General features: G+C 53.4%; 2 protein-coding genes across 6 annotated transcripts; one reads left to right on the top strand and one right to left on the bottom strand.

The window, feature by feature from the left end:
• The first annotated feature begins 2174 nt into the window (after window positions 1-2174).
• On the top strand, window positions 2175-9088 carry CPSF4L (cleavage and polyadenylation specific factor 4 like). Its single transcript, XM_039229796.1, has 6 exons — window positions 2175-2277; window positions 2820-2870; window positions 3588-3740; window positions 7256-7351; window positions 8291-8384; window positions 8989-9088. The coding sequence occupies exons 1-6, from the start codon at window positions 2175-2177 to the stop codon at window positions 9086-9088; spliced, it is 597 nt and encodes a 198-aa protein (XP_039085727.1).
• A 3437-nt stretch (window positions 9089-12525) lies between these two features.
• Window positions 12526-25534, bottom strand: CUNH17orf80 (chromosome unknown C17orf80 homolog). 5 transcript variants are annotated; one of them, XR_005527953.1, is made up of 6 exons: window positions 25471-25534; window positions 21459-22931; window positions 16861-16968; window positions 16212-16316; window positions 15301-15407; window positions 12526-12877 (listed from the first exon to the last, which is right to left on the bottom strand). XR_005527953.1 is itself a non-coding variant. In XM_039229767.1 (5 exons), exons 2-5 carry the CDS (start codon window positions 22903-22905, stop codon window positions 15385-15387), a joined length of 1683 nt encoding a protein of 560 aa, XP_039085698.1. In that variant the 5' UTR covers window positions 22906-22931; window positions 25471-25534; the 3' UTR covers window positions 14719-15384. The 5 variants fall into 5 exon arrangements, 4 of the variants coding, with proteins under 4 accessions (XP_039085698.1, XP_039085699.1, XP_039085700.1 ...); XM_039229767.1 differs by lacking the exon at window positions 12526-12877 and having other exon boundaries at window positions 14719-15407; XM_039229768.1 differs by lacking the exons at window positions 12526-12877; window positions 25471-25534 and adding an exon at window positions 25239-25316 and having other exon boundaries at window positions 14719-15407.
• Between the last annotated feature and the right edge of the window lie 48 nt (window positions 25535-25582).

The following is a 25582-nucleotide window of genomic DNA, read 5'->3' as shown; positions in this document are numbered from 1 at the left end:
TGGGGGACTCATGGAGGCAGCGTCCTGGGCCGGCCCTTGGCCTGCCCTTGGGCTGACAGGCACACGGGGAGTGGGCGGGGCCTCGACCGAAGGAGGCGGGGCCTCTGGGGCGGGGGGGGGAGGTGAGGAGTCTGCACTGGAGCCTCGTCCAAGCCCGGCTCTCGCCAATGAACCGTTTCTGGCCACCAGAGTGCAGGGAAGCAGCCCTGGAGACCTCTCCAGGGCTCTGATTATTATTTTTATCATCCCTTAAATAGCTGCCTGCCCTGTCTTTCCTCCTCCATCTATTCTTCAGGGCGCCGTGTGTTGCTCTCTACCAGCCCTTCCGGGGTGCTCCGCTGGCTTCATGATAGAAAACCAAGCCCTAAAAGACACTCGAGTTTCAAATGCCAAGTTCGGCATCCCCACCCCTTCCCCATCCCCCTAACAGAAGGACTAAGTAAACCCTGAGCACCACCCCCCACCTGCCACGCTGCCCCATGCCTTCATATGGCTGGCCTCCCTTCTGGAACATTCCCATCGGCACCAGACGCTCCTTCGCAGCCCCTCCCTGCCCTTCTTAGCGCCCCCTCTTACCATTTATCACCTCGTTAGCCATTATCACCCCCCCAGGACCAGCGTGTGCCTCCCCACTTGACTGGGCTGTCCCCGAGGTCAGGAATACCCCACTTTGTTTCGGGGCCCCAGTCCCCAGCACATAGACGCTCTGTGGATGTTTATAGAAAGAAGTCTTCGGGAGACCTGGATTTGAATTGTGTCACCGCCTTCCCAACCGTGTGCCCTTGGCCTCGCTGGGTCTTGATGTCCTCATTTGCCAGCCTGCCCGCCCGCCCGCCTGCCCGCCCGCCCGCCTGCCTGCCTTGCCGGGTTGGTGTGTTGACAGATGAATGTGTTCTTGGGACTACTAATCACGGCCGGGGAACAGGGTTCGTGCCCCAGGGGAGGGGCCCCTGTGCCCCAGCCTCCCTGGGAATGAAGCTGGAGGGAGGCCCCGGGCTTGTGGAAATTCTTGGATCCCTTGCCCGCCCCTCGAGGCCCCGGCCCGCCTCGGCTCCAGGTGTCTTGCTCCCCAGCGATTTTCTTCGCTGATCCGGAGTTCAAAAGAACAACACCTCCAGGAGGAGCAGAGCGACAGCCCCGGGAAAACAAAAGCCAGCAAGCAGGCTCCATGGGGGCCAGCTAGGGCCTGCAGCGCGCTGCCCACCTCTCCCCACCCGGTCCGGGAAGGCGGGCGTCGGGTTCTTGGGCTCCTGCACGACTCTGAAAACATCAGCTCTCAGTTGGAGGGAAGGGGCCCGTTCGGGGCCAGGGCGTGCGGGGAGGGGGAGGCCTGGCCTAGTTAGAGCCCTCAAATGCTCCTTTGAAAGCGCTTGCAGATGTCCCCAGCCCCGGGGGCAGGGGCGGTGTAATAATAATAAAACAACATTTGCATAGAGATTTCGTTTACAAAGCACTTTCTCACGGGTGGGAGGCGCTGGGGTGGCCCGCGGAATCCTGGCCGGGAGGCTTCTGGTTGGTTCCACCCCCAGCCGAGCTCTGCGATTGTGTGCGCGTAAACAAAGCGCTATTCATCCAACTATTTCCGATTCCTCTGGATTTCGTTCCTTGTTTCCCTCTCCCATGAAGGGCTCACTCAGGGCTTGTCACTCAGGCCAGAAAAAGGACGTCAGGAGTCCCAGAGGGAGGGGTCGGCTGGGACCTGATTGGGGGGAGGCTGGAGAGAGGCGGGGGTCTCCTTCCCCTCCCTCCGCACCCCTGCCCCGCCTCCCCTCACCCTTTGGCCCCCAAGCTCCTGGGAATCAGAACAGGCTTGCTGCGGCCGGTTTGTGCAACTCGTCTCAAGGCTAACCTGTGGCTTTGTCTCCATGTTGAAAGACTGAGCGCAGGTTTGGTAACATCTGCGCCTATGCGGGGCAGACGTGGGGCTCTGCTAATACCCCCCGCCCCCGGGCGGCCCGCCTTGTGAGCTGGATGTTAGGTACACCGCGCGGGGGTGGGGGGGGCTGGGGCGTCTGCACCTGCACCAGGTGGGAGTAAGAAGACACCTGGCCCCTGGCCCCCGGGGATGAGGGGGGCAGCACCGGGCCCTGCTGCCTTAAGGGCCTCCAATGAGCTATATAGGGTCCACCTGCAAAGGCTTGAGCAGGTTTTAGCAGCTCGGCAGGAGATGGAAGATGCAAGAGATCATTGCTGGGCTGGACCAGTTCACCTTCACCTTCGAGAAGGATGTAGAGAGGCAAAAAGGCACTGGACTCCTGCCTTTCCAGGGCATGGACAGTGAGTGAGGACAAAGTGTCAGCCGGCCCTCTGGGGGACTATGTGCTGATGTGTAGGGCTCCTGACCGGCAGCACCTTCACTGCTGCGCACCAAGGGGACCGAGTGGGGGGCTGGGGCCTGCCTTCTGTGATTCTCAGCTTAGCCCCTCCCTTCCCAGGGGCTGAAGCCTCCCCTCCTACATCCTCTCCAGGATTCCAGGAAAATGGAGCTGACTTCCAGGCAGCCCATTTTCCAGACTGCGAAAGCAGAGAGACACAGAAAGGGAATTGTAAGAAGCCAGGGAAGTCCACATCGGCCTCCTGAGCGGGCTCGGGCCCCGCCAGCACCTGTGTTTCAGAGTTGGGGGCTTCGGTGTTGAGGTCTTGAGGCCATTGCTGGAGGCCAGCATCCAAAGAGCTGGGACCTGGCCCCCAGGCCCGAGCTTTGAGGAGGTTCAGGGTTGCGGGTGGGGGTGGGTGGGGGCTTCCCGAGGAGGAAAAGACCCTCTGGCAGGTGCAGCCTCTGGGAAGCTACCTTCTCTCTTCCCTTCTTCCCCTTTTAGAGTCCGGCTCAGCTGTGTGCAACTTTTTCGCCAAAGGGCTCTGTGAGAAAGGTGGGTGAGCAGATGAACCGGGGGAGGCGGGGGCAGCGACCGTCTACACATACACACCCTCTTGCAAAGAACTCCAAGTGCTCTGGTGAAGGTCACACCCAAGCAAGTCCCAGGCCCGGGGAGGGCAGGACTATTTACAAAGAGCCTGTTCCCAGCTCCCCTCACATTCTATCAGAGGGGTGGGTGGCCAAGCACGAGGCTGGTCCTGCTGAGGGATGTGGGCCCTGGGGCACCTCTGCCGACGGCAGCTCCCCCCTAAGAAGATAACTGAGTTACATAGGACATTTCTTCTTCCTTCCAAGTTGCTACAAAGCCGGCCCTTAGGTCAACACAACCTTTGTGGGGAGTTCTGAGACTTGGTTTTAACAGGTCCTTAATGAGCAATGTGTGCCAGGGGCCATGCTGGGTGGGGGCCCTGGGCTGGAACCCCAGCTCTGCTCTCTGGTAGGAGCCCCCCCCGAGCCCGGAGGAGGGGTGGGGGGAGCTGTGAGGGTCCTGGCTGGGGCTTCCCGGGGTTTGAGAAGGGCAAGGGCAAGGGCAAAGGCAAGGGCAAGGCCGGGCAGTGAGGAACGTTTGGGCAGACGTGCGATAGTGCTAAGATGACAGCCCTTCCTCCGTGTGGCCTCCGCCAGGGGTCAGGGGAGGAGAGGGGAGCACTCTCCTGGGGAGCCCCAGGCAGAGGGGGGGCCTCCCAGCTGGGTGCTCCGATATTCCCAGGGAAACTCTGCCCTCTCCGGCACAGCCGAGGGGAGAAGATGGTGGTGTGTAAGCACTGGCTGCGGGGACTGTGTAAGAGGGGCGACCAGTGCAACTTCTTGCACCAGTACGATGTCACCCGGATGCCCGAGTGCTACTTCTACTCCAAGTTCGGTAACGCCCCTTCCTGGCTCCAGCCCTTACCCTTGGGGGGGGGGGGGTGTTGGCAGTGGGGACTGGGGGGACAGAATGACGTCTTGACGGGTGCCCAAAGGAGGCTGTGTATGTCTCAGGTGGCAGACCAGGCCTCTCTGGGCCCCAAGCACCTGCTGTTGCACCCCCCTAGGAACAGTGGATCCCTGTCTCACTGCCCCACGGGCTCAGGCACATGCTGGTCGCCCTCCCCAGGGAGGGGTGGGGTGTGGCTGAACTCAAAGGCTGAATTGTTTCCCTCTGCAGTCCTGGCTAATCACAGACCCAGCCTGACTGTCCGGAAATAAGCCTGGAATGGGCCATATCTCTGTCCCTGGTGGGTCCAGGCCAGTGTTTCCCAAACAGCAGGCATTTGAAAGTCACGGTCACGGCCAAACACAGAAAGCACCTGTCCTGTTGACCTGTATCCCTGTCCCCTCTTTCAATTGTCTTGCTATTACAGAGTCTTATTTTAGAAGAAAACTTTGCATTGTTTCTCTAAGCGGAAAGGAAAGCTAGCATCTCTTATTGGCAGTGCAGGGTAACCGTAAGCCTACAGTCATGAGGTTCAGAAGCGCAGCCTCTAAAATTATCTTGTGTGGTCGGGTAGGGACCAGTGTCCTCCGTCCCCCTGGCCTCCAGACATCCTTCTGTCACGCACAGGGCTGCCCAGGGGGAAGCCGTAGCCACTTGCCACCTCATTTAAGAATTTGACAATAAACTATTTGTAAAAAAAAAAAAAAAAAACAAAGAATATAGAGAGTTCAGTGAGTGTGGGCCTTATACAACCCAAGCCTTTAGGGCCTTTAGACCTCCCAAAATATCTTTGGCACAGTCTATGTTTTAAGCAATTTTCATCACAAATAAAGTATAGTTTTCGGAAAAAAAAAAGAATGAATCAGCAAATGGGCTACAGATCTCGTAAAGTAGCTTCCCTTAAAATTCTACAGCTCGGTGCTTTCTGGAGCTGGAAGGAGCCTTAAGGATTATCTAGTCCAGGGCTTTCCAAACTGTGTTCCAAAAGAGTGGCCGAGGGAGAGAGGAGGCACGGCCCCCAGGGACATCTCTGACTGAGGCAGCTGTGGGTAGCTGCCCTTAGTGCCGGTGGCGGGGGCTGGCGGTGGGGGAGGTCCCGGGTATTCAGGAAGAAGGCGAAGTGTCCCCAAAGAGCCCCTCCCAGGCCAGAATTCCGTGTCCTGCCAGCTCGGACTTGAGGGCCAGCTGCCCGCATGTGTTCTTGGAAGGGAAGGACAAAGTTTACCTGCGGCCCGGCTCCCCTTGGTCACCACCTAAACCTCTTTCATTTAAAAATGCCACTTTTTTTAAAAAATAATTTTTATTTATTTTTGAGACAGAGTGTGTGCGAGCAAGCACGCAAGTTGGGGAGGGGTAGAGAGAGAGGGAGACAGAGGATCCAAATTGGGCTCTGTGCTGACAGCAAACTCATGAACCACAAGAGCATGATCTGAGCTGAAGTCAGAAGCTTAACCGACTGAGGTACCCAGGTGCCCCCGCAAAATGGCACCTATTAATTCCTTCAATAAAATTGGTTTTCTTTCGGGACTCGGACACTGTGCTGGGGATGGGTACAGGACCAGGCTCCCTTCTGCCCTCAAAAGCTCTCATTGTGAGGGGCGTACGTGGAAACCATTGAGTATAGTATGTAACCTCTCTTTCTGCTCTTGGAGTAATGAGTATCTCTAATATCATATCAAAGTAATTATTGCTTTTTATTTTTATTTATTTATTTATTTTTTATTTATATCTAGGAGAGAGAGAGAGAGACAGCGTGAGCAGGGGAGGGTCAGAGAGAGAGGGAGTCACAGACTGAAACAGGCTCCAGGCTCTGAGCTGGCAGTCAGCACAGAGCCCGACGCGGGGCCCGAACCCACGAACCGTGAGATCATGACCTAAGTGAAAGTCGGACGCTTAACCGACTAAGCCACCCAGGTGCCCCTAATTATTGCTTTTTAAATTTTTAAGTTTTTTATATTTATTTTTGAGAGACAGAGTGTGAGCGGGGAGGGGCAGAGAGAGAGGGAGACCCAGAATCCGAAGACAGGCTCCAGGCTCTGAGCTGTCAGCACGGAGCCTGACGCAGGGCTCAAACTCACGGACCGTGAGATCATGACCTGAACCAGAGTCGGACGCTTAACCGACTGAGCCACCCAGGCGCCCCCAAAGTAATTATCATTCTTATTGGAAGTAAATTGTTTTATTTAGAACATTGTGTTGGGAGGTGTTGGAGTGGGAAGGGGGCAGCCGAGGGGGCCCAGGGTTTGGGCAATGCAGCTCTTTGGGCTCTTCTAAAAGGGACCGGGGACTCTGGAGACGCGGGCTGGAGGGTGAGGCGAGGGTGCCACCTGCTGGCCACCAGAGGAATGCAGCGCGGTGCATCCAGGCCAGGACAGAAAGGCAGCATTGCACAGGTGACTTTCCACTGCCTCCTGGATCGAATGCTCACCGGCCCTAGGGGACGGATGTCGCTTCCATTCCTCAGAAGGCGGGAGCCCAGCGTCAGCACTCTGCCCGGGGCTGCTCACGGCAGTTCCCCTCTCTGAGCACTGCTGTCCTCGTTCGTGAGATGGGGAAGGCCAGGAGGGAATGGTGATTTCAGACTCTTCTTCAGCATCAGCGGTGCTCTTCTTCGGGTGAAACCTGCTTTGCAGAAGACATTTAAGTAGGTCTCTGGAGCAGTTTGAAAACCAGTGAGGTGAACACCATGAAGTTCCTTCTGGCTCTGAGAAGCAACGAGTTGTAGACTTTGAAGGAGCATGGGATCGGAAGCATTTGCCAATTCTCTACGCAAATGAGGTGACAAATGAGCCAAATTCTCCTCATGGCTCCTTCAAAGCCCCTGGGCCTCTGGGGAGAAATCTAAGAGGGTTCTTACGACAATTCTCAAGTGGTCTGTCCCACAAGGCTGGCTCCTTCCAGGGGACCTACCTGAGTCTTGGTCTGTGGCACAGACATGGTGCAACTACACGGGTCTCTGGGTAGCATCTAGCATCAGGCCAGTGCCAGCTTGGGAGCAGTCCATGGCTCTTCTTGGCATCTCCACCAGAAAGGACTGTGCCCTGATTCGAGAAGCACTGTAGGCCTCTGTCACGGAGACGCAGAACAGAGGGCTTTAATCGAAATGCATCCACACTGAGTCTTCTTGGATCTTTAGGGGCTCGCCCTGGCTCTCCTCTCCCTGCCTCTCCTTCGTTCCTTCCTCTCTGGTGACCTCCAAATGCCTTCTGTTCCAGTCCCTCCTTCTGGATACCTGGCCCTGCCTCCACTTTTCTAGATGTGTTTATTCCTACCCAAGCCCTACTTAGCAAGTAGTACTGGGATGCATCCTTCTTAGATTGAGGGAAGGGTTAGAAAATCCTTGCTGTCTTTGAAAAGCTGCTGCTGTCGGAAGGAAGGCAAGTGGCTTTTAGGCAAGGGGTGTGGTCAGTCCACTTTGGGGAAAGGGGGGAAATGGCCATAAGGAATGCTGGGCTTTTCAGGTGATTGCAACAACAAGGAGTGTCCCTTCCTCCACCTGAAGCCAGCTTTCAAGACCTGGGACTGTCCTTGGTATGATCAAGGCTTCTGCAAGGATGGTGAGCCCTGACGGAAAGGGAGTGCTAGGCGATCGGGGTGCGGGGGTGGGGGGGGAGACCCCAGCAGGGGAAGGATGCGTGTTCCTGCTAAGGCCCCGTGGGGTGTGTCCCTGGGTTAAAATCCCAATGGGAGACCTTTCCACAGTTCTCTCCAGGCTGGCTCTGAAGGAAAGAACCCTCTGTGATACTGTAACAGTCAGCCTGGTGTGGCTTCTCCCAGCGGGCTTACGTGGGTTCAAATCCCAGTCACTTCAGAATATATCGGCTGTGTGACCTTGAACGAATCGCTGAATGCATCTCCTCACTTACGGAAGGGGAAAATGGCTCCCTTATAGGGTAATCGAGCCGGTCAGATACAGGACCTCATAGGAAGCCCTTGGTATAGGGTCTGGCCCAGAGGAGACTGTTCACATGCATTCTCTTCTCTATTTCTTTTACCCCCTGGGGGTGTGCTGTCACCTAAGCATGCTGCTCGTGCCCATTAAGAGGCAGGGTCCCCCCATCGGAGTCCCTGTGCTCTGAGTACCACGTTCTTTCTTTTCATTGGTCTTCAGGCGCGTCATTCTGAGTCCTTGGCAGTGTGCCTTTGGGGAGATCTTAGGAGACGATTAATAAACTGTGGTGGGGTTAGCCTTTCCTCAGCTGTAGCTTCCGGAGCTAAGTAAAGATGACAAATGACAGTCTACAGCCACGCAAATCCTCCAAGATGCAGTGTGTTAGGGACACTTCCGACCCTACTGTTCAGGACTGGCCAGCTGGCACCCACCCCAGCACATTCCAAGGTGGCCGTTCCCCTCTCGGCCACGTGGCTAGGAAGCAGGTGCTTTGGGCAGCCCGGAGAGGACAGGTTTATATGCCCTGTTAAGTGGAGAGCTAGGGCTGCCGTACCCTCCGGGTGAGATCTATCGTGTGTGTTTCTGGCTGCTCTTTGCCCAGCAGGTCCCCTGTGCAAACACCGCCATGTCCGTAAGATAATGTGTGCTAACTACTTCGTGGGCTTCTGCCCTGAGGGACCCAAGTGCCAATTTGCCCAGTAAGTATGACACTTAGCTTAGCAACTCCCATCTAGTACAGGGCCCGCTTCCTGGGTCCTTTCATACCTTCACTGGCCCAAGGTGGGAAATGAAGTGTCTGGAGAGCACGCCCCCCCCCACCCCGGGGTGGTTTCCTTGCTAGCTCACCCTGCACCGGCCCCCACCCCCACCCCCCTGCTCAGGGCTGCACTGTCCTCTATCCTAGGCTGTTCATATGTATTTGTGCGGGGCACAGGCATATAGCTCTTCCCAAACTGTTCTAGAAATGAGCAGAAACCTTTAAAACCCACCCCGTCCCTCTGCAGTTCTCTCCCTCTCCCCCTCCCCACTGGCTGGGGCATGGGCTCCTTTCCCCGCAGGGCTCAGCAACCGGAAATCTGCAGTAGTCTGGCGAGGGGCATGCTAATGAGCAGGTGATGGGGCTGGAGCCAGGCTGTAACTGTCTCTCTCTCTCTCTGTACTTCACTCAGTCCCAAGACGAATCTTTTATTCAACCAGAGTTACCCGAAGGTGAGTGTGCAGGCAGGGACGGGGCAGGGGTGTGTTTCGTTCCCTTTACCGCACCTGTTCCCCGGAGAGCTCTTACTCTGGTACCGCGCGCAGCTGCCCTCCCTCTCACGCGATCTGCTCCAAGTACCCGCCAGTCCCCGGAGAGGCCGCGGCCCAGACCCCCTCCCACCTCCGTAACCTCTGCTTCAGGTAGGACTGCTCTGCTTGTCAGCCCCTGAATTCTCCTTAGGTGGAGGCCATGTGTGTGTAAGTAATCCGTGGGGTTCGAACCCACCACCCTGAGACCAAGAGTCCCACGTTCTTCCAACTTAGCCAGGAGCCCAACGTGTGTGTGGCTCTTTGAGAAAGAACAAGGGGCCCAGCTCCGGGCTTGTGGTCCAAGGTCGCACCTGCACCAGAGGTCAGCCAACCACAGCCTGGGGGCCAGATCTGACCACTGCCTGTTTTTGTACAGCCTGGCACTTGACAATGATTTTCTAAGATAGATCGTAGGGGGAAAAAGAACCCAACAACCCCAGAATATGCTGTAACACGTGGCAATGTCAGTGCTCGTAGTTTTATTGCTCATGTCCCCATCATCTATAGCCGGTCTCGTGCCTGAGTGGCTGCAATGGAGCCCAGACGGCCTGCAAAGCCTCTGCTGACCCCTGGTCAGGACGGCTGAATGTTGGACGGCCAGTTCAGTCTGGCCGTGGGAACGGGGGGCGGGCGCTTAGGCCCCGTCAATCAGTGGTCCCACATCCCGTCCCTCAGCAAGAGGAAAGGCGGGCCAGGGCACGGAGGGCGCCCTCTGCTGCGTCCAAGTGGGATCTCGGCTGGAAGGCCGGAAGCCTCTTCAGTCGCTGTTTGCAATTCACAAGCCCATTTCTAAGGCCCATCGGAAGGCACGCTTCTGGCCATTAAAACCGTAATCATAAAGCACCTTGAACCCAGGTTTGCATTTAAACACCAGGCCAGAGCCTCTGCTCTCAGTGTAAAGTCACCGTGTCTGCAGTGTTTTCTCCTGACTTTATCAGCAGCTTGTCAACTGGCCACGGGGTTCAGCCCCTCCTGCTTGTGCCTGGGGACCTCGCCAGCCCCTTTCCCCGATGAGGGGCCTGCCTCTCCCTGCTCAGAGGCCCCCAGAGCAGCTGGTTTCCTACCACCTGGGACTCAGGACGCTGGAGCCTGGCCTGTGCTACAGGGTGAGTAGCAGCGGACCCACCAGGCTACTGCTCTGTGGAGGGCGAGGGGGAAGTAAGGGGAGTAGCCTTGTAACCCCTTTGGGTCAGGTAAGACCACCACACTGGGGTCTAGGGGTGTGAATGAGGGCAGTGAGGGGGCACTGGTTACCCCAATGTTACCCTGTCTCCACGACCTCATCCAACTTACTTCTCTGGCCAGACAAGACTTACTTTCTTTAAAAGCTAGTAGGTTAAACAGCTTTCATCAGCTGCTTTGCTGCCTATCAATTCTGAGTTGATATATAATGTTCCTCAAGGAAGGGAATGTAGCACTTTGATTCCCCCACCCTCCCCCATTTATCAAGAAGAAAAACAGACATACCTTCCTTCCGGATAAACTCTATGTTGTTCTGTGCTTTTTGTTTTGTCTTGGGGATTTTATTTGTAAGTGATCTCTACACCTAGCGTGCCAGCTCACAACCCTGCGAGCCAGAGTCACACCAGCTGGGCTGACCAGGTCCCCGACTGTCCTGTGCTGCTGGCTTCTCTCTGCTGTAGAAGCTCCCTCAGCAGAGGGCAGGGAGCAGGGCCCTTGCCTTTCTCGTATGTTTGACTTTCGGGCCTTTGCACATCCAGAGCCGTCCTCCAGGAGGGCGATACTGGCTGGAACCTCAGGGTCTTTCGGGCCTGAAATGGAGCTTCATTTAAGATAGAACCCATCAAAGGTGCCTGGGTGGCTCAGTCGGTTAAGCATCCGACTCTTGGTCTCGGCTCAGGTCATGATCTCGTGGCTTTGTGGGTTCAGGCCCTGCGTCTAGCCCTGCACTGAGTGAGGAGACGGCTTGGAATTTGCCCGCCCTCTCTCTTCCCCTCCCCACTTGTGCAACATCAAAAAGGTAGTTAGGCAGCTAATAGCTCTTGTGATTCCCTAGACAGGTTAGGATTTTTCTCTTGGGATCTGAATTTACGGAAAGTCACACCATTAATTTCTTTCTTTTAGTGTCAAAAACCGGGGCATTATGCCAGCAAGTGTAGTAAGACTCCAGCAGGTAGGAGTTATCAGAAGACAACCCTGGCCTGTGGGGTAACTGAAGACCTTCTGGCGAAGAGACCCAAGGGCCATGCTGTCCCCATGTCCCGGTGACTGCTACGTCAGCCCACACAGGGTGGGAGGTGTGGGAGTAGCGGCTGCACTCGGGCGACTTCCTCGTCCCGTCCGCGAACGAGCTGCCAGAGCCACAAGGGGCTGGAGGCACAGGGGCTGTGGCCGGGCGGGTAATCCCTAAATTGGGGGAGCGGCATGTCCATGAACCCCAAACCCAAGCGAGCGGAGAAGAGCCGCCCCACCGCGCGGCGCCCACACCTGCCGCGAGAACAGCCCCGGCTGCCTCCCCTGCTGCTACAAACTGCTGATTAAATTCAACGGTTTTCTTTAGCATGACAGTGGCTTCCCTGTTACGGCTCCTTAAATTGAAGGCTGTATTCTGTGCGTGGCGGATGTGAGGAATTATGGGGAGGGAGACGGTACAAACCAGGCTTGCCCTGGGGAGGTGTGGGCGGGACCCGGCCTGTGTAACGCCATACTGTCTACGCAGATGCAGATGCGGGAGTCAGGCGCCAATGCGATCTGACCCACTGAGCGGGAGGTGTTGCTAAGTGGAGCCTTTCGGAGAAAGGGAGAAAACATCAGTAGAAGGGGTGTGGTATGAAGCCCCCCACCTCGTGGCAGATGGAGACACCTGCCCAGACCCTGGGGCTGGAAGGTAAGGGGACAGGGCAATCTCAGAATGCCGCCCCCAGAATCTGGGGGTCAGCCCCGCCTGGGCTGCTCAAACACAGCCGTGTGTGCAGACTGCTTAGCCTCAAGCCTGTTTCCTCAGTGTGACAAATGAGCCTAATGGCGCCGGCCTCCAGGGGGTCCTAAGGATGAGAGAATGCAGGTAGAGAACTCTGCACAGCACTTGGCTTGGCCAGGGCAGGCCCCAAAGGGCAGCCGCATTTTAGCGGGGACTGTGGCAGGCTTGTTCTCGCTTGGTTCACGTTCAGAATCTGAACTAGCAAGAGGCCACCGGGGGTTCAGAGGAGCTGTTATAATGTAATTCCTACCACACGTAGGCCCTGCCGGACTTTACCGTGCAGGTCTTCTAATCCCACCGGATCTCTGCAAAAGAGGTATAACTGTCGCCACTTTACTGTCCAGACCCTCCAAAGAGGCTCCAGGAAGTTAGACAACTAGCCCCAGGCCATGGCCACCATCTCAAAGGTGAGGGTCTGGAAGAGGCAAATCATCAGGTGAGAGGGAATTTCTGAAAATACTGTTATGAGGTAGGAACACAGGGAGCGGGGGAATCGGGGGAATCTGTATGTAAATCAGGGTAAAAAAAGGACGTGGTAATGGTAATGTTTGCCCAGAACGAGTAAAACACCCTGTTGCTAATGTACAAAGGATTACCTTTAATCGCTAAGTATTTTCGTATGTATTAGAAAAACGTACTTCCCCCAGTAAACTCAGTATTTCAGGTATGGTCACTCAGGCTTCCAGCCCAGGAGCTATGACCAGGGATACCCCCCCACCCCCAACGCAGACCACATGGGTGCAGCCAGGGCCTTCGGGCCTGCCTGCAAGTATTTCCAACCATCCGGAAGGGACCCTCCCCGTAAGTCTTCTCACAGGTGGATATGGACCGCCTGGTACGGATTCTCTGTGCGCTGCTGGAAGGTTTGGAAATCCACGCCGCCGCCGCCGCCGCCGCGGACACTGCTTCTCACCTGGGGGGGGGGGGGTCCTGCCCATGCCGTGGGAGGCACCAGGCATCACTCTGGGAGGCAACATCAAGGAGGCTGTTTAACACGGACCATCATGTTAGGGGCGTCCCTGGCTTTCTCTCGGCTCTGTGAAGAGCAGCTACTCCTGACTCATGCCCGCAGGTAATGGGCTCACTCAGCTGCGACCCCAGGTCTGAAAAGAATCTCTCGCCTTCCTGGATGGAGCCCTGGATCTGCCGGGTCACAGACACGATTAGGACTGGCTGCACAAATGAACGATCTTGCAGGGATATTTGCAGATGTGAGCAGTAAATACATCCCCACGAGCCAACTGTCCATCGCTACTGTAAGCGGAAACTGCTCCTTTGATCACGCAGTTGGTCTAGACTGGAATCTAGGAAAAGAATCAACGGCTCTCAGCTGACCTCAACAACGTGGGCTCTTTGGAATATTATCAGGAAATCCTTAAAAGACTTGAGGAAAGGTCTTCAAGCACAACCTCACCCCACAGGGAAGTAATGAGTGGCCAGGAACCAGCACTCCAGCATCTGGACAGAGAGCCAACGGCTTTTTCAAAGTCCTCCGGACCCTTTAAGAATCCACACTCAGTATTGGGGTGCCTGGTGGCTCAGCTGGTTAAGGATCCAACTCTAGCTCAGGTCATGATCTCACAGATCAGGAATTTAAGCCCAGTATTGGGCTCTGTGCTGACAGCTCAGAGCTTGGAGCCTGCTTCTGATTCGTGTCTCCCTCTCTCTCTACCCCTCCCCTCGCTCATGCTCTGTCTCTCTCTAAGGCTGTAAGTCAAGAAAGCTTCTACCAAACTGTGTTTGCTAAACTATCTTAGGGCCGCGATCCCAAGTTGCCTTCAACACTCCACACGTGGAGGCCGGTGGCGGGGTGGGGGTCCACTCCCCCAGGGCAGGGTCGGCACACATTTTCTTGGTATTTTCAGCTTTGCGAACCATGTGGTGTCTGCTGTACGCATTCAGTTCTGGCCCAGCCACACCTGACCACGGAGGTACGGCTGTGCTCCAGGAAGACTTTAGTCACAAAACGGGGAGTGGGCTGCATCGGCCACCACAGGGGCCACGGCAGCTGCGTGAGGGCTCAGGGGCAGCCTTCTCTTCTACCTTGGTGCCCTGAGGGTTTCTGATCTGGACTAAAGGCAAAGGGGGAGGTGCAGGGAGCATAGCATCTCCCTTAAAGGGCATTTGCAAAGAATGGCCACAAAGCCCTTTCAAAAGGAAAGATCCTGTTTTCAGAATTCCAATGAAGTCCTCAGTAATACAAATGCAGTTCTCTCCTCAACCTTGAATGTTTTCCTTACGGGGAATTCTGGTATACCTTTTCCCCAACCTTGAAAAACTGATGCAGGATTAAATTACTCCCGCTGGGGATAATTAGAAGGGGAGTGAGACAGGGAAGAGAAAAGGCAGATAAAGCAGAAGATAGAGCCAGAACTCAAGTCTTGAAGGAGCTCGGATAAAACAGGGGCTGACAGCATGCATTTGGCATGAGAACATCCCAAGCAAAGCTAATGTGTGTATGTGTGTGCGCATGCGCACATGTGTATAAAACAGGTAGATATAAACGTATCTAGGATATATAATCAACTCGCATGTTGGAAAAACGGATTGGAGAAACAGCTCTCCGTCAGTGCAATCTAGATTACGTTTCCTCTAAGCCTTTTCTATCTGTAAGTAACCAAGTGAGGGCCAAAGCAGAAGCTATAAAATCAGAAAAACGCTGACTATTTTGATGGGGGAAGAGACCTGGAAAACCCAACAGCCCTGATAAAGTAAAAGGAAGGTGTTAAGTGTTTCACTGAAATTCTCAGGAAGGGATGGGGTGGGATTCTGAAGTTTCTAGAAAAAATGACCAATAGAAACCATTTGCTATTACACTCAAGATGTATAAAAGGCACTTTAATATTCTGTTCAGTGTGCAATCTCATTTTAATTGGTTTAAAACTATTTGTTAAGGATTTCCCACAGACTCACCTGCAACTCTGTCTCCACCCTTGTTTTGTTTTTATGGCTCTCACACCTGCCAAGGTGTCAATGACCCCAAAGGGCCGGATGGAGGCAGATTTCCTGCCACTTCAGACACTAATCTGTACCAGGGGGCGTGAAGCCTGGCATCTCATACAGATGACTAATAAAATGCCAAAGCTTAGCGAATACTTTTAGGGAGAGAGATTTAAAAGTGAGGTATTACTCACTGCAAATTAACGCTTTAAAAAAATTTTACTGATGACCTTTGTCACCTTCCTGCCTCCCTCAACATCTTCGGCCTTCAGGAGCAGACAAACCGAAGGCTTCTCAGGAGCACTGTCTCTCCGGAGAGCCAGCCCAAGACCTGTCCACACAGACCCGGGCCTGTCCAAGGGAAAGGGGCGGACGGACTTCCTAACATCACGGTGTTCGGTTCCAATAATTTTATTCTTCTCACGCCCTCTCCCTGCCCCAAATACCATTCTAAACTGTCCGATCTGCACCGCAGTGGTCTCGGCTGCGCTCCCCACGTCCTGGAGTGCTCTCACTCGGTGTCCAGGCCACTACTTCCGCCAGCGCTGCAGCTCTTGGGATAAACAGAGAGAAGCGGTAAGAAACCAGGAGACGAGGTGCCTGGGTGGCTCAGTCAGTAAGGCGTCCGACTTCGGCTCAGGTCATGATCTCGCAATCTGTGGGTTCGAGCCCCACGTCGGGCTCTGTTCTGACAGCTCAGAGCCTGAAGCCTGCTTTGGATTCTGTGTCTCCCTCTCCCTCTGCCCCTCTCCTGCTCACACTCCCTGTGTGTGTCTCTCTCTCAAGAATAAATAAAAACATTAAAAAAATTAAAAATAAAATAAAAAATGAGAAAAGTTAACCTGCACTAAAAAGAGAGGTGGCATTCAGACGCTTTCCTCCTGGACAGGACCTGCGCAAGTGAACCCCTAACGAGGGTGGCTGTGTTCTCAGCGCAGAAAGTAACGTTAACTGAGGCTTCTGTGCCCCATAGACACAAGACTGCCGGCCGTAAGGTCTCCTCTCCTCTCTTGGGGTATAAACTGTTTGGTTTCAATGCTGAAAGGCGGTTCTTAGGTAGGAATTACGGGGGGTCGCCGATCTGGTGGGCAAACAGCTTTAGGGACACAGCACAGAGCAGCAGACTTCCGGTGAGACCCGAGCACAGGGCCAATCATGTAATTCTAGTCCCACCCTGTGAAGGTCATTATAACCAAAACCCGTAATAAAAGACCCCAGAGCCCCAGACAGGGGCTCAGTCCCTGGGCTGTGCCAGAGAACGCAAAACTGGACTATAAAAAGCCATTTGGAGAACCCCTGGCGGGTCCCTGTCATGGGAGAGGCCTGCGACCTGGGCTCGGAGTACTGAGAAGCTTACTCAGATGTCTGAAACTCCAGCTGCACCAAAGGACGAAGTACCCTGCGAAGAGCATGGTGACGCCCCCAACGCCACTCCGCACGGTGGTACGGCACCTGACCCAGCCTGTGGGAAGAGAAATGTGGTTGCCGTGGTGACGCGACCTGCCGTTGTTCGCGTCACCCCGATCAGCCTGGGCCACGGGACCGGAGTCACAGGATTCTCGCACCTCCACATGGGTTATGCTTTTTTTTTAAACAGATGAAAAGGCCCAAGGTGGAAGGTGTTAATTTTAAAAGTTGAGACACTCTTGTTTTAGGAGTTTGGTCGGAATCGCGAGTCGGGGGAGACTAACACGCCTGGAGAACTTGAGGTTTAGTGCCCTCCGGGCTTTAAGACGATCCAGGCGGGCAGGGGAGAGGCGAGGGGAGGAGGCCAGGGGGAGGCATCACAAAAAAGGAAAGCTGGCCCGTAATGGCTGCTGCTCTCCTCCTGGTGTTGACGTCAGGCTCCATGGTGAAAATGGACCGAGGGAAGAGAAGGGAGCCTCCACATTTGTCTCTTTCTCTTTTCCTTAGCCTGGCTGGAACCATTTTGGCTAAAATAAGAGACCCTTCTCCAAATGCTCAGAACCGGCAACAAAACCCAGCAGTCAATGACTCCAGCTCACCTTTCCGGACTGCTCCCAAGAGCCTCATCAGAGTAAAGCTGGAGGCTGGAAGTCTGGTCGGGGGTCCCCAACTCCTGAGAGCAGGCCAGCTTCTTTCCAACAAAGGAACTACGGTTCCAAACAGAAGTCACTGTGACAGTTCGTTTAGATTCGCTCCTTTCCCGACACTCTGTGCCCAGGGTTCCGGGGCCAGGCTGCGGGGAAGGATCCCGGAACAGCTGGAGGGCTGCAGTTAACTAAGTGCTGAAGGTCAAGGCGGTTTATTCCCTGAGAGAGGTTCTATGAAGGGCGGGGGGAGCCCCTGGGGATTGGGATTGAGCTACACTTCCGGTCTGATGAGTGGACCGCGCAGCCAACAGGCGTGCGCATGCTTCCTGAGAGGGACAGCCCGCATCTGCTACCACTTGCTGTGTTTCAGCAGAAGGCAGGACTTCCTTGTTTCAATTTATTTTTTAACTGTACATCCCAGTTAGTTGGCATAGAGTACAACGATGTCAGGAGTAGACTCCCTACTGCCCCTTACTCATTTAGCCCATCCCCCCTCCCACAGGCCCTCCAGGAACCCTGTTTGTTTTCCATGTTTAAGCGTCTCTTATGTTTTCCCCCCCTCCCTGTTTTTATCTTATTTTTGCTTCCGTTCCCTTATGTACATCTGGTTTGTACCTTAAAGTAGAAGGCGTGACTTTCTACGGTGACACTAACTACTGCTAGTTCTCATGACGACTAGGGTCGGCACGCGTGCTGCTTTTACTGGCAAGTCAACGGTTATGTTCAACATGGGAATAATCCACGTAGAACCAGAAAGGAGGGTTTATGCTCTCTATTCACAGCTTTCCTGCCCCTGTTTTTCTGTGTTAGGAAAGGGAATCTCTACTGTCACTGATCTTCCGGTCTCGGTTCGGTCCATCGGGAGAAAGGATAAACAAGGGAACAGCTGCAACAAGTTTAGCAGATGCGGTGACACCCAAATGATCGTGACACTAAGCAACACTGAGAACCACCGATGAGAAAAACCGCACTGGCTTCGGAGAAATCACCCAGAAAATTATTCCATGAGGTGAAGATTAGTCTCTTAAAAAAACAAAGCAGGACAAATCCCATTCTTCTTGGAAAAGGTCTGAAAACAAGATGGGAAGGAGCAGTTTTGTGAAAACTGCAGCTGAAAAACCACCTCCCCTGCCGTGTCAGGAATGGGGCGGCCCCTCCACGCTGTCCCTTCTCCAACCAGCAGCCTATTTCCTCCACTAAGGGCTCCATCACACTTGTGCAAATGACATCACTTTGGGACGCCCGAGGCCCAGGAGAGGCCATTTCAGAACCCACAGAAGTTGCTGAGAGTTTCTTCTGTGTCTCCTTCCCACCGTCCAGGAACCCTGGGTTCTGATCGACACCCCTTCGGCCTAGCTCCGCTGCCATCTCGTCTCTAGACAGGGTCCTTGACCCGCTACCAGTATAGATGTCTTTATGTCCCAAACCTAGTGACCGCGGCGCCATTCTCTAGCATAAACACCAGAACCATCCCCGGCACCTCCACCATTTCCTATCACCCCTCTGGCCTGGCTGGAATGCCAGACATGTGACTCAACGCACCCCTCCTGCCTCTGGCTGTTGACACACGTCCCCTTTCCCAGTCGCTTCTGGGTACTAGCAGATCTACTCCTGACTGGTCATATTCCCGCTCTGCTCTGACCCTGACTAGTCTGAGCCCCTTTGTCATAGGTGTCCCATCTTGAAACCCTCACTCAACACCTTATCGGTGGAAATGGTGTTTTTCTCTCATTCAGAGAAGAGGGTTTATGAAGCTGTTTCTGGGTCTTTAAACGCCCGTGACCCTATCGGGTTTCCGTACTTTCTGTTCTCCCTGCCGCCCAATTTCTAGGAACTGTGTTTTATTCAAACCTCCTCCTCTCTCCCTCACCTTCTGTTTGCCAACACCCCGGGGCCCTCCCCGACACCTGCAGAACTCTAACTTTGAAAATGTCTGGAAATCTGAATCTTAGACCGGACTTCGGGATCATTCTCTGGGGATGAGGTCCAAGAATCTTTCATCCTATATGGGGTCATCAGGTTGTCCTGATTGGGGCTCAGAGCTCTTCAACCCTCAGTCCCAGAAGCTAGGGCACCGACATCTGGGCGGGGCTCAGCCAAGCACCCCTCCCCTGGCGAAGGGCTCGCAAGGCTCTCCTTTGAACAAAGGAAACCAATTTCTATTGCTGAGGACGGTCAGCCACTTGTACTCGCTCAGTCTCCAGAGATTTAAATCTTGGAACTTCTAAAGTCTGTTTTCTCCAGTGCTGGAAAAAACACTTTTTTTGGGGTAGTAAGTCCGTGAAAATCCTTCTCCCTAAACCTCACAGGATGGCTCAGCTCTTGATGCCACCGAGCTCAGTAAACCTATTTGTCATTCCTGACTTACAGAAACCCGACTCCGCCGCGTCCTCAGAGCTACCAGTCTTGCCAAGCTGGTCACAGCAGTGCAGACTGGGAGCAATCCCAGGGAGCAAAATAGCTCTTCACCACTATTCTGGAGAAACCCAGCCCTTACCTTACTAGTACTATGTTCTTGGGACCCACTAAAGGGAGCCTGTCAACTAATAACTTAAATCAACTGTGACAATGACCACTAAGTGCCTCAAACAGTGTAAGCCTAGCTCACAGGATAAAGACCATGGGTGTCCAAGTCAGATGGACTGAGACTTGAATTCTGGCCACCACTTACTGGATGAACATGGGCAAGTCACTTGAGATGCCTGGGGCGCATGGGGTGCCTGGGTGGCCTGGGTCACGATCTCATGGTCATGAGATGGAGCCTGCTTGGGATTCTCTCCCCGCCACCCCTCCCCAAATAAGTAAATACATAAAAGATGTCTGGGGCTTAGGTCCCTCACCCATAAACAAAGGTGGGACAGGGACGCCACTGACAGTCACCTGAGTTGTCATGAGGTCTGAATGAGGTAACAATGTAACGTTAGCTAGCAGAGGCTAATCTGATGTGAGTCTCCTCCCCTCTCCCTCTAAAACGAAAGTGGGTGTACCAGAGACCCCTCCCCGCAGCACGGTGAGAGACAGCACAGGGACTGGAGAAGTCCCGCGCGCCAGAGATGTGCTACGGGCTGCGCGCGTGCCTATGCGATCAAGACAGCTGACCAACTCCCGTGCTGCTGGCTCCGGTCAACTTTCTGCAACATGGTTTAGTGGAAAGGGCGTTCTACTTGGAGCTCCACTGTTTAAGGCAACATGACCTTGGACAAGTCACGTGTGCTCTCCCAGCCTGGTTTATCACCAGCAAAGCAGAGATAAAGGTCACCGCCCACTTCTCAGAGGGGCGGGGCCTCAGCAAGAACAGGATGGAAGCAGCACCAGCAGCACCAGCATGCTGAGGTGGACAAACTCAGACGTTAATATCGATACTGTATGGGGGTGGGAAAGGGGCTCCCGAGCAGCTTTGGCCTTGAGACGGACTACAACGGAGAGAGCACCTGGCCGTTAGGGGGGTTCGTAGGGCAGGTGGAAGAAAATGGCAGCTTCAGCCAGCAGTCCTCTTTACTTGACACGGTACCCCCTGAAAGCTCTAGAAAGGACTCCTTACCCTACCAAAGGAAATGCTTCTCACAGGGGACGACCTGGGCTTCAGTGAATACGTAATAATTTATACAAAATATACCAGAAAGAAAAATATGTCCCTTTAGGAAGAGAAATTACAGATTTTTCAGGTGCAAAGCTATTCTGAGTTGCCAAGGTCTCCTGTCAAATCTAAAAGCACTGATGAACACCACACACACACTCACACACACACCCCCCCCCCCACCGAGATGGATGCTACATTAAACTAACTGCATCTATGGGCACCTGGGGGGCTCAGTCAGTCAAGCATCCGATTCTTGGTTTCAACTCAGGTCATGATGTCATTGTTCGTGAGTTCAAGCCCTACATCGGGCTTCGAACTCACAGTGCGGAACCTGCTTGGGCTTCTCTCTCTCCCTCCCCCGCTCACTCACTCTCAGAAACAAACTTTAAAAATTAATCCAAAAACTATTCTTCCAGAAAACCTTAAAACAAAAATCTAAAGCTTTCTCATGAGGAAAATGAAGAAACTTTACATATTCTAACTAGAGAGATAGTCCAATAAAAGTAAGGTTCTGCAGGAAAAAGTGAGGAATTTCCTGGCTCTGTGGGGCCACTTAACCCTTTCCGGGCAGTGGCAAGGAGCCTCTGGACAGCTTCCGAGGAGAGCGCCACCCAGTCCTCTCTTCTTCCCTAACCTCTTCCCCAGTCTCTCAAGAGAGCTTGAATACCCCAAATCCACTGGCCGTACGATGGCCCAATGCAGAAACTCAAGTGATCAAGGTCACCAGCCAGCCTGGCCTAGTCTGACCTTCACCTCTGGGTGGAGGGGCAGGGAGCATGGTAAACCACTGGCACCGACTACTTCTGGAACAAGAATGAGTTTTCAGAACTGGGATTACGTCTGGTCTACGCAACGCCTGGGTAAAAATCAGCTACCTGAGAGAAAGCACGAGTATTCTGAACCTGACGAGGGCAAGGGGCCCAGAGCTGTCTGGAGGAGCTGGGCGGTCCTTGAAAACGAGCACGCTTACCTTGTGAGAGTCTCTCCCCCTGGGGACTGAGGAACGGAGGCTTCTGGGCCACGGCATTCCAAAACGGGGGCCTCCCCGGCAGCACACCCAGGCCAAGATAACCAGGATAGAGCTCTGGAAACCACTCCAGCCCGAGGGAGCCCGAGAGGCCCTTCCTGCCAGCATCGCCCACCTGGCTGAAGGGACCGTCAGAGGCGTGACGCAGAACCAAAGGCAAAGGTTGCTGGTGGCCGGGCCACGTGGCCTGGGGCCCGCAGCAGGGGCCGTGCCACAGAGGGGCTGGGGGAGCCCTGCAGGCTAATGCTTTCTCTTCTTGAACAAGCTGGACAGTCAGAGAGGCCGGGTTTTGATTATGCAACGGTGAGACAGAAAGCAGCTCACTGCAAGTCGTCCCCCTTGGAGTGAACAGACCGAAACCAGGACCTTCGTCTTGACGTTTCCTCTCTGTGGCCAAATCGTCCCCACTGAAATCCTTTGCGTCACTGCTCACAGAAGCCCAATCCTGCGTGTCCGTCACGGGTGCACTTTTCCCTGCGTTTCCTGTGCTCCCACGTGCCTCGGCTCCAAGGTCAAGTCCTTCTCCTTGGCTCTCCCTGACGTGGATTTCACCTAACGGGCCGACTTTAAAATCTAAAAAATGGGATTCCCTGCCCTTTACTTGAATCTCAGGGTCTCTACCATCACTAGGGACTTCTGAGAGGGGGTCCCTGACCTTGGCCTCTATCTCACTGCTTGACAAGGACGACCTTACCCTTTCAACCCCATAATGGAGATGCACGGGAGAACTATGATAATCACCATCAGCCCTATCTAGTAACTTTACTAGAGGCTTCTGTCTTGAGGGATCAATTCTGTCCAATCTTAAATTGGGAAAAGCGGTCTGTACATCATCAGGTAAGGCTGAGGAACATGTTCTATCTTGATTTGACGAAGGTTCTACCAGGCCACGAGGTAAAGATGCTTTGGTCTCTGAAAGCTTACTTCTTCTTTCCCCTGATGGAGGCAAATCTCTGGCAAGTTCTTTTTTAGGAGTGGTGTTTTCTGATGCATAAAACCGAGCCTTGGTTTTTCCCTGGAAAGCAGGCTTTGGTTCAGTACCCGTTAGCATGCTGAGGGAGCACTGAACTCGATTCTGGACGTCTTCATCTGCCTTTGTGTTACTTCTTTCCAAACCAACAGCCCATGGCGGAAAAGACTTCGTCGTCCATTCTGCTTTGTCCTTTACCAACTTGGAATTTCTTTTCTTACTATTGGTCTCTGACTCTCTCCCTTTGGTGTTATTTAAATCTGTGACCGGCTTTTTCCTCTCTGTTGTGTGTGGGCGTGTAGCTAACTTGGACTGAGGAGCTTTGCCATCAACAGGTACAGAGGGCCTTAGCATCTTACAGTGCGGCAAGTGGGATTTTAATCGTTTAAATGGCTTCTTACAGTAAGGACACACTTCCATCCCGGCAGAGAGTCCCTCTCCTCTTCCTGAAAAAGATATATGGAAGGTTATGAAGGGCACGCAGTTCGTAAATATTGATATTTCATTGACATGTGTACCTTTTTTTTTTTTTTAAATGTTTTATTTATTTCTAGGAGAGAGAGAGAGAGAGACGGCGTGAGGAGGGGAGGGTCAGAGAGAGAGGGAGTCACAGACTCTGAAACAGGCTCTAGGCTCCGAGCTGGCAGTCAGCACAGAGCCCGACGCGAGGCTCGAACCCACGAACCGGGAGATCATGACCTAAGCGAAAGTCGGACGCTTAACCGACTAAGCCACCCAGAAGCCCCACATGTGTACCTTTTTTTTTGGAAGAAGCTAGGTCGAGGGAAGTTTTAAAAAATGTGTTTTGATTCATTTTCTTACAGAAATAGGAAACAGAAGACACAGTTGGTTTTAGGATAAATATTCCTGGCTTCACTTATGCCTGGCATTGTACGTTTCTTAAAGTCTTCTAGGAACCATCCACTAATAAAAGACCATCAAAGAGGTTTTATAACATCCCTAACTAGGAGCTGAGCACAGCTAGAAGACTTAAATCTAATAAATAATGGTTACTGGAAGAAAAAGTTGTCCAAACTAGCAGTCAGATTAAAATATTTGCAATTTAAGGTTACAGCAAGTCAGCTGGGTATCACACAAATACAAAGAAATTGTTTGAAGCCCTCAAACATACCATTTAAGGAAAGAATGGTGAAGAATAAAAAAATCCAAGCCAAGATCTGAAGGCCGTTGACTACAGTCATGGTTTTCAAAGTGGTATATGGAAGGCCCACAAAGGTGCAAGAAGAAAATATTAGAACTTCCAATATTTCAGCATGAGAAATGAAGCTCTATAAATACCTCCTGTATTAGTAAAATGCACATATAGACATACATGTACATATAAATGTGCGTAGGGGTGCCTGGGTGGCTCAGCCGGTTGAGTGTCCTTCTCTTGATTTTGGCTCAGGTCATGATCCCAGGTTTGTGGGACTGAGGCCCATGCTGGGCTCCATGGTGAGCGTGGAGCCTGCTTAAGAGTCTCTCTCTGACTCTCTCTCTGTCCCTCTCCTGCCTGCACGCATGTGTATGCACTCTCACAAAAAAAGTGTGTGTGATGCACTAATAATATATATGGGGGGAACATGGTCCCCAATTTTTTATTTATAGTTTGTAGTACAATGGACTGCCAGCAAATTCATTTAGTTTGAAACCTTTGTGATAGTTATATCAGGTAAAACACATGAAAAAAATTAATACCATGTATTACTTGTACCTCTTTGAGAACTGAGCTGGGCATATGGTATATGTTGAATGAATTTTTTTCTCTAAACGTAAACGTGCAAACGCTATCATAAATCACTGACTGTGATAACCTTCTATTACTTAAGTCAAAAAAGTGACACTGAAACCATTTACAAGATAAGTAGATACAATCTTGGCCAACCCATTTAGGATCCTATGTGAACTCAGGCAAAACACAACTGTGATTAGAGTAATCATTCTGACTTTGGAGGTACCTCTCCGACAGTATAATCAAACTTGTGAACCTTAACTTACAAAAATACCCACAGTTGGAGCCAGTCCACGGGCCTTAGGCTAGTAACTTCAGAAGAGGCTTGGGACCTTCTAGATACATCTGCCCCAACAGAACTCCACCACACTCAGTCCTCCTGGAAAGACCCTGCACCCTCACGTGGTAACGTCTTCCCGTGGGTGCCTGAATACTTTCCTACTGGGGCTTCCCCAGAAGGATGCTAATTTTGTGGTTGTGTCTTCTGGATCTCCATGCCTCACGATCGCAGCTCCTGGGTCTGGCAAAAGCAACTCGATTCTAATTATCAGCCTGCGCAAGACACAATCGGACGAGGAACTTGACAGCACACTCAGTGAACGAATGTGGTGCGCACCGAACCGAGTACGAGTAACTCGCAGGGCAGGTGCCTCTCCGTGCTCCGGAAAGCAGACAGTTAAGGCCGCGGGACTGTGGGACTTGCGCCAAGTCGCCCCCCCACCCCCACCCCCACCCCCACCCCCGAGCCTCGATACCTGGCCCGCCCTCCTCCCAGCTCCGACACTCATTCCGGAAGCCGAGCCGCCACTCCCCGCGGAGTGGGCGGGGGCCGTCGGGAAGCTTGCGGCTCCGGGCTGGCCTCCACTGCAGCCCTGGCCGGAGGTGCCGGAGCCACACGGACGCCGAGGGGGGCTTATCCTGCAGGCCCAGGAAGCCCCCTCTCTCCTCGGGAAGCCCCCTCCCCTCACCCCCAGACACAGGGCCTGGGCACTAGGACACAGCCCGACCCGCTACAACTCACCCACACCAGCGTCCTCACCCAGCCAGGTGTGAAAGTCCCGGAAGCCCCCGCGACAAGCCCCCCAGCGCAGCCCTCCAGCAGCTTCCCACCTCCCGGTCGGGGACCCGCCGCAGGCCGTCTGCGCCAGTGCCTGATGCTTCTCAGCTGTGTTTTTACAAAACTGTTCACTCACAGGGGCTTGACATAAATACCCGTATCGTACTGTTATGAAATAATTTAAATTAATTTAAACCTGGCTTGACTTTAATGCCGGCCCCTTTCGGCTGCCAACAGGCGAATGCTCAGGCCGCCTCTCATGAGGTCCTCTCTCCCAGAAGCTCCCAGTCGCTCCTCCCCACTCGGAG

The sequence above is a fragment of the Hyaena hyaena genome, unplaced genomic scaffold (assembly GCF_003009895.1).
Source record: "Hyaena hyaena isolate Hyena2069 unplaced genomic scaffold, ASM300989v1 scaffold_39, whole genome shotgun sequence".
NCBI lineage: Eukaryota > Metazoa > Chordata > Mammalia > Carnivora > Hyaenidae > Hyaena > Hyaena hyaena.
Note: the sequence above shows the minus strand (reverse complement) of the source record. Positions and strands in the feature narration are given on the sequence as shown.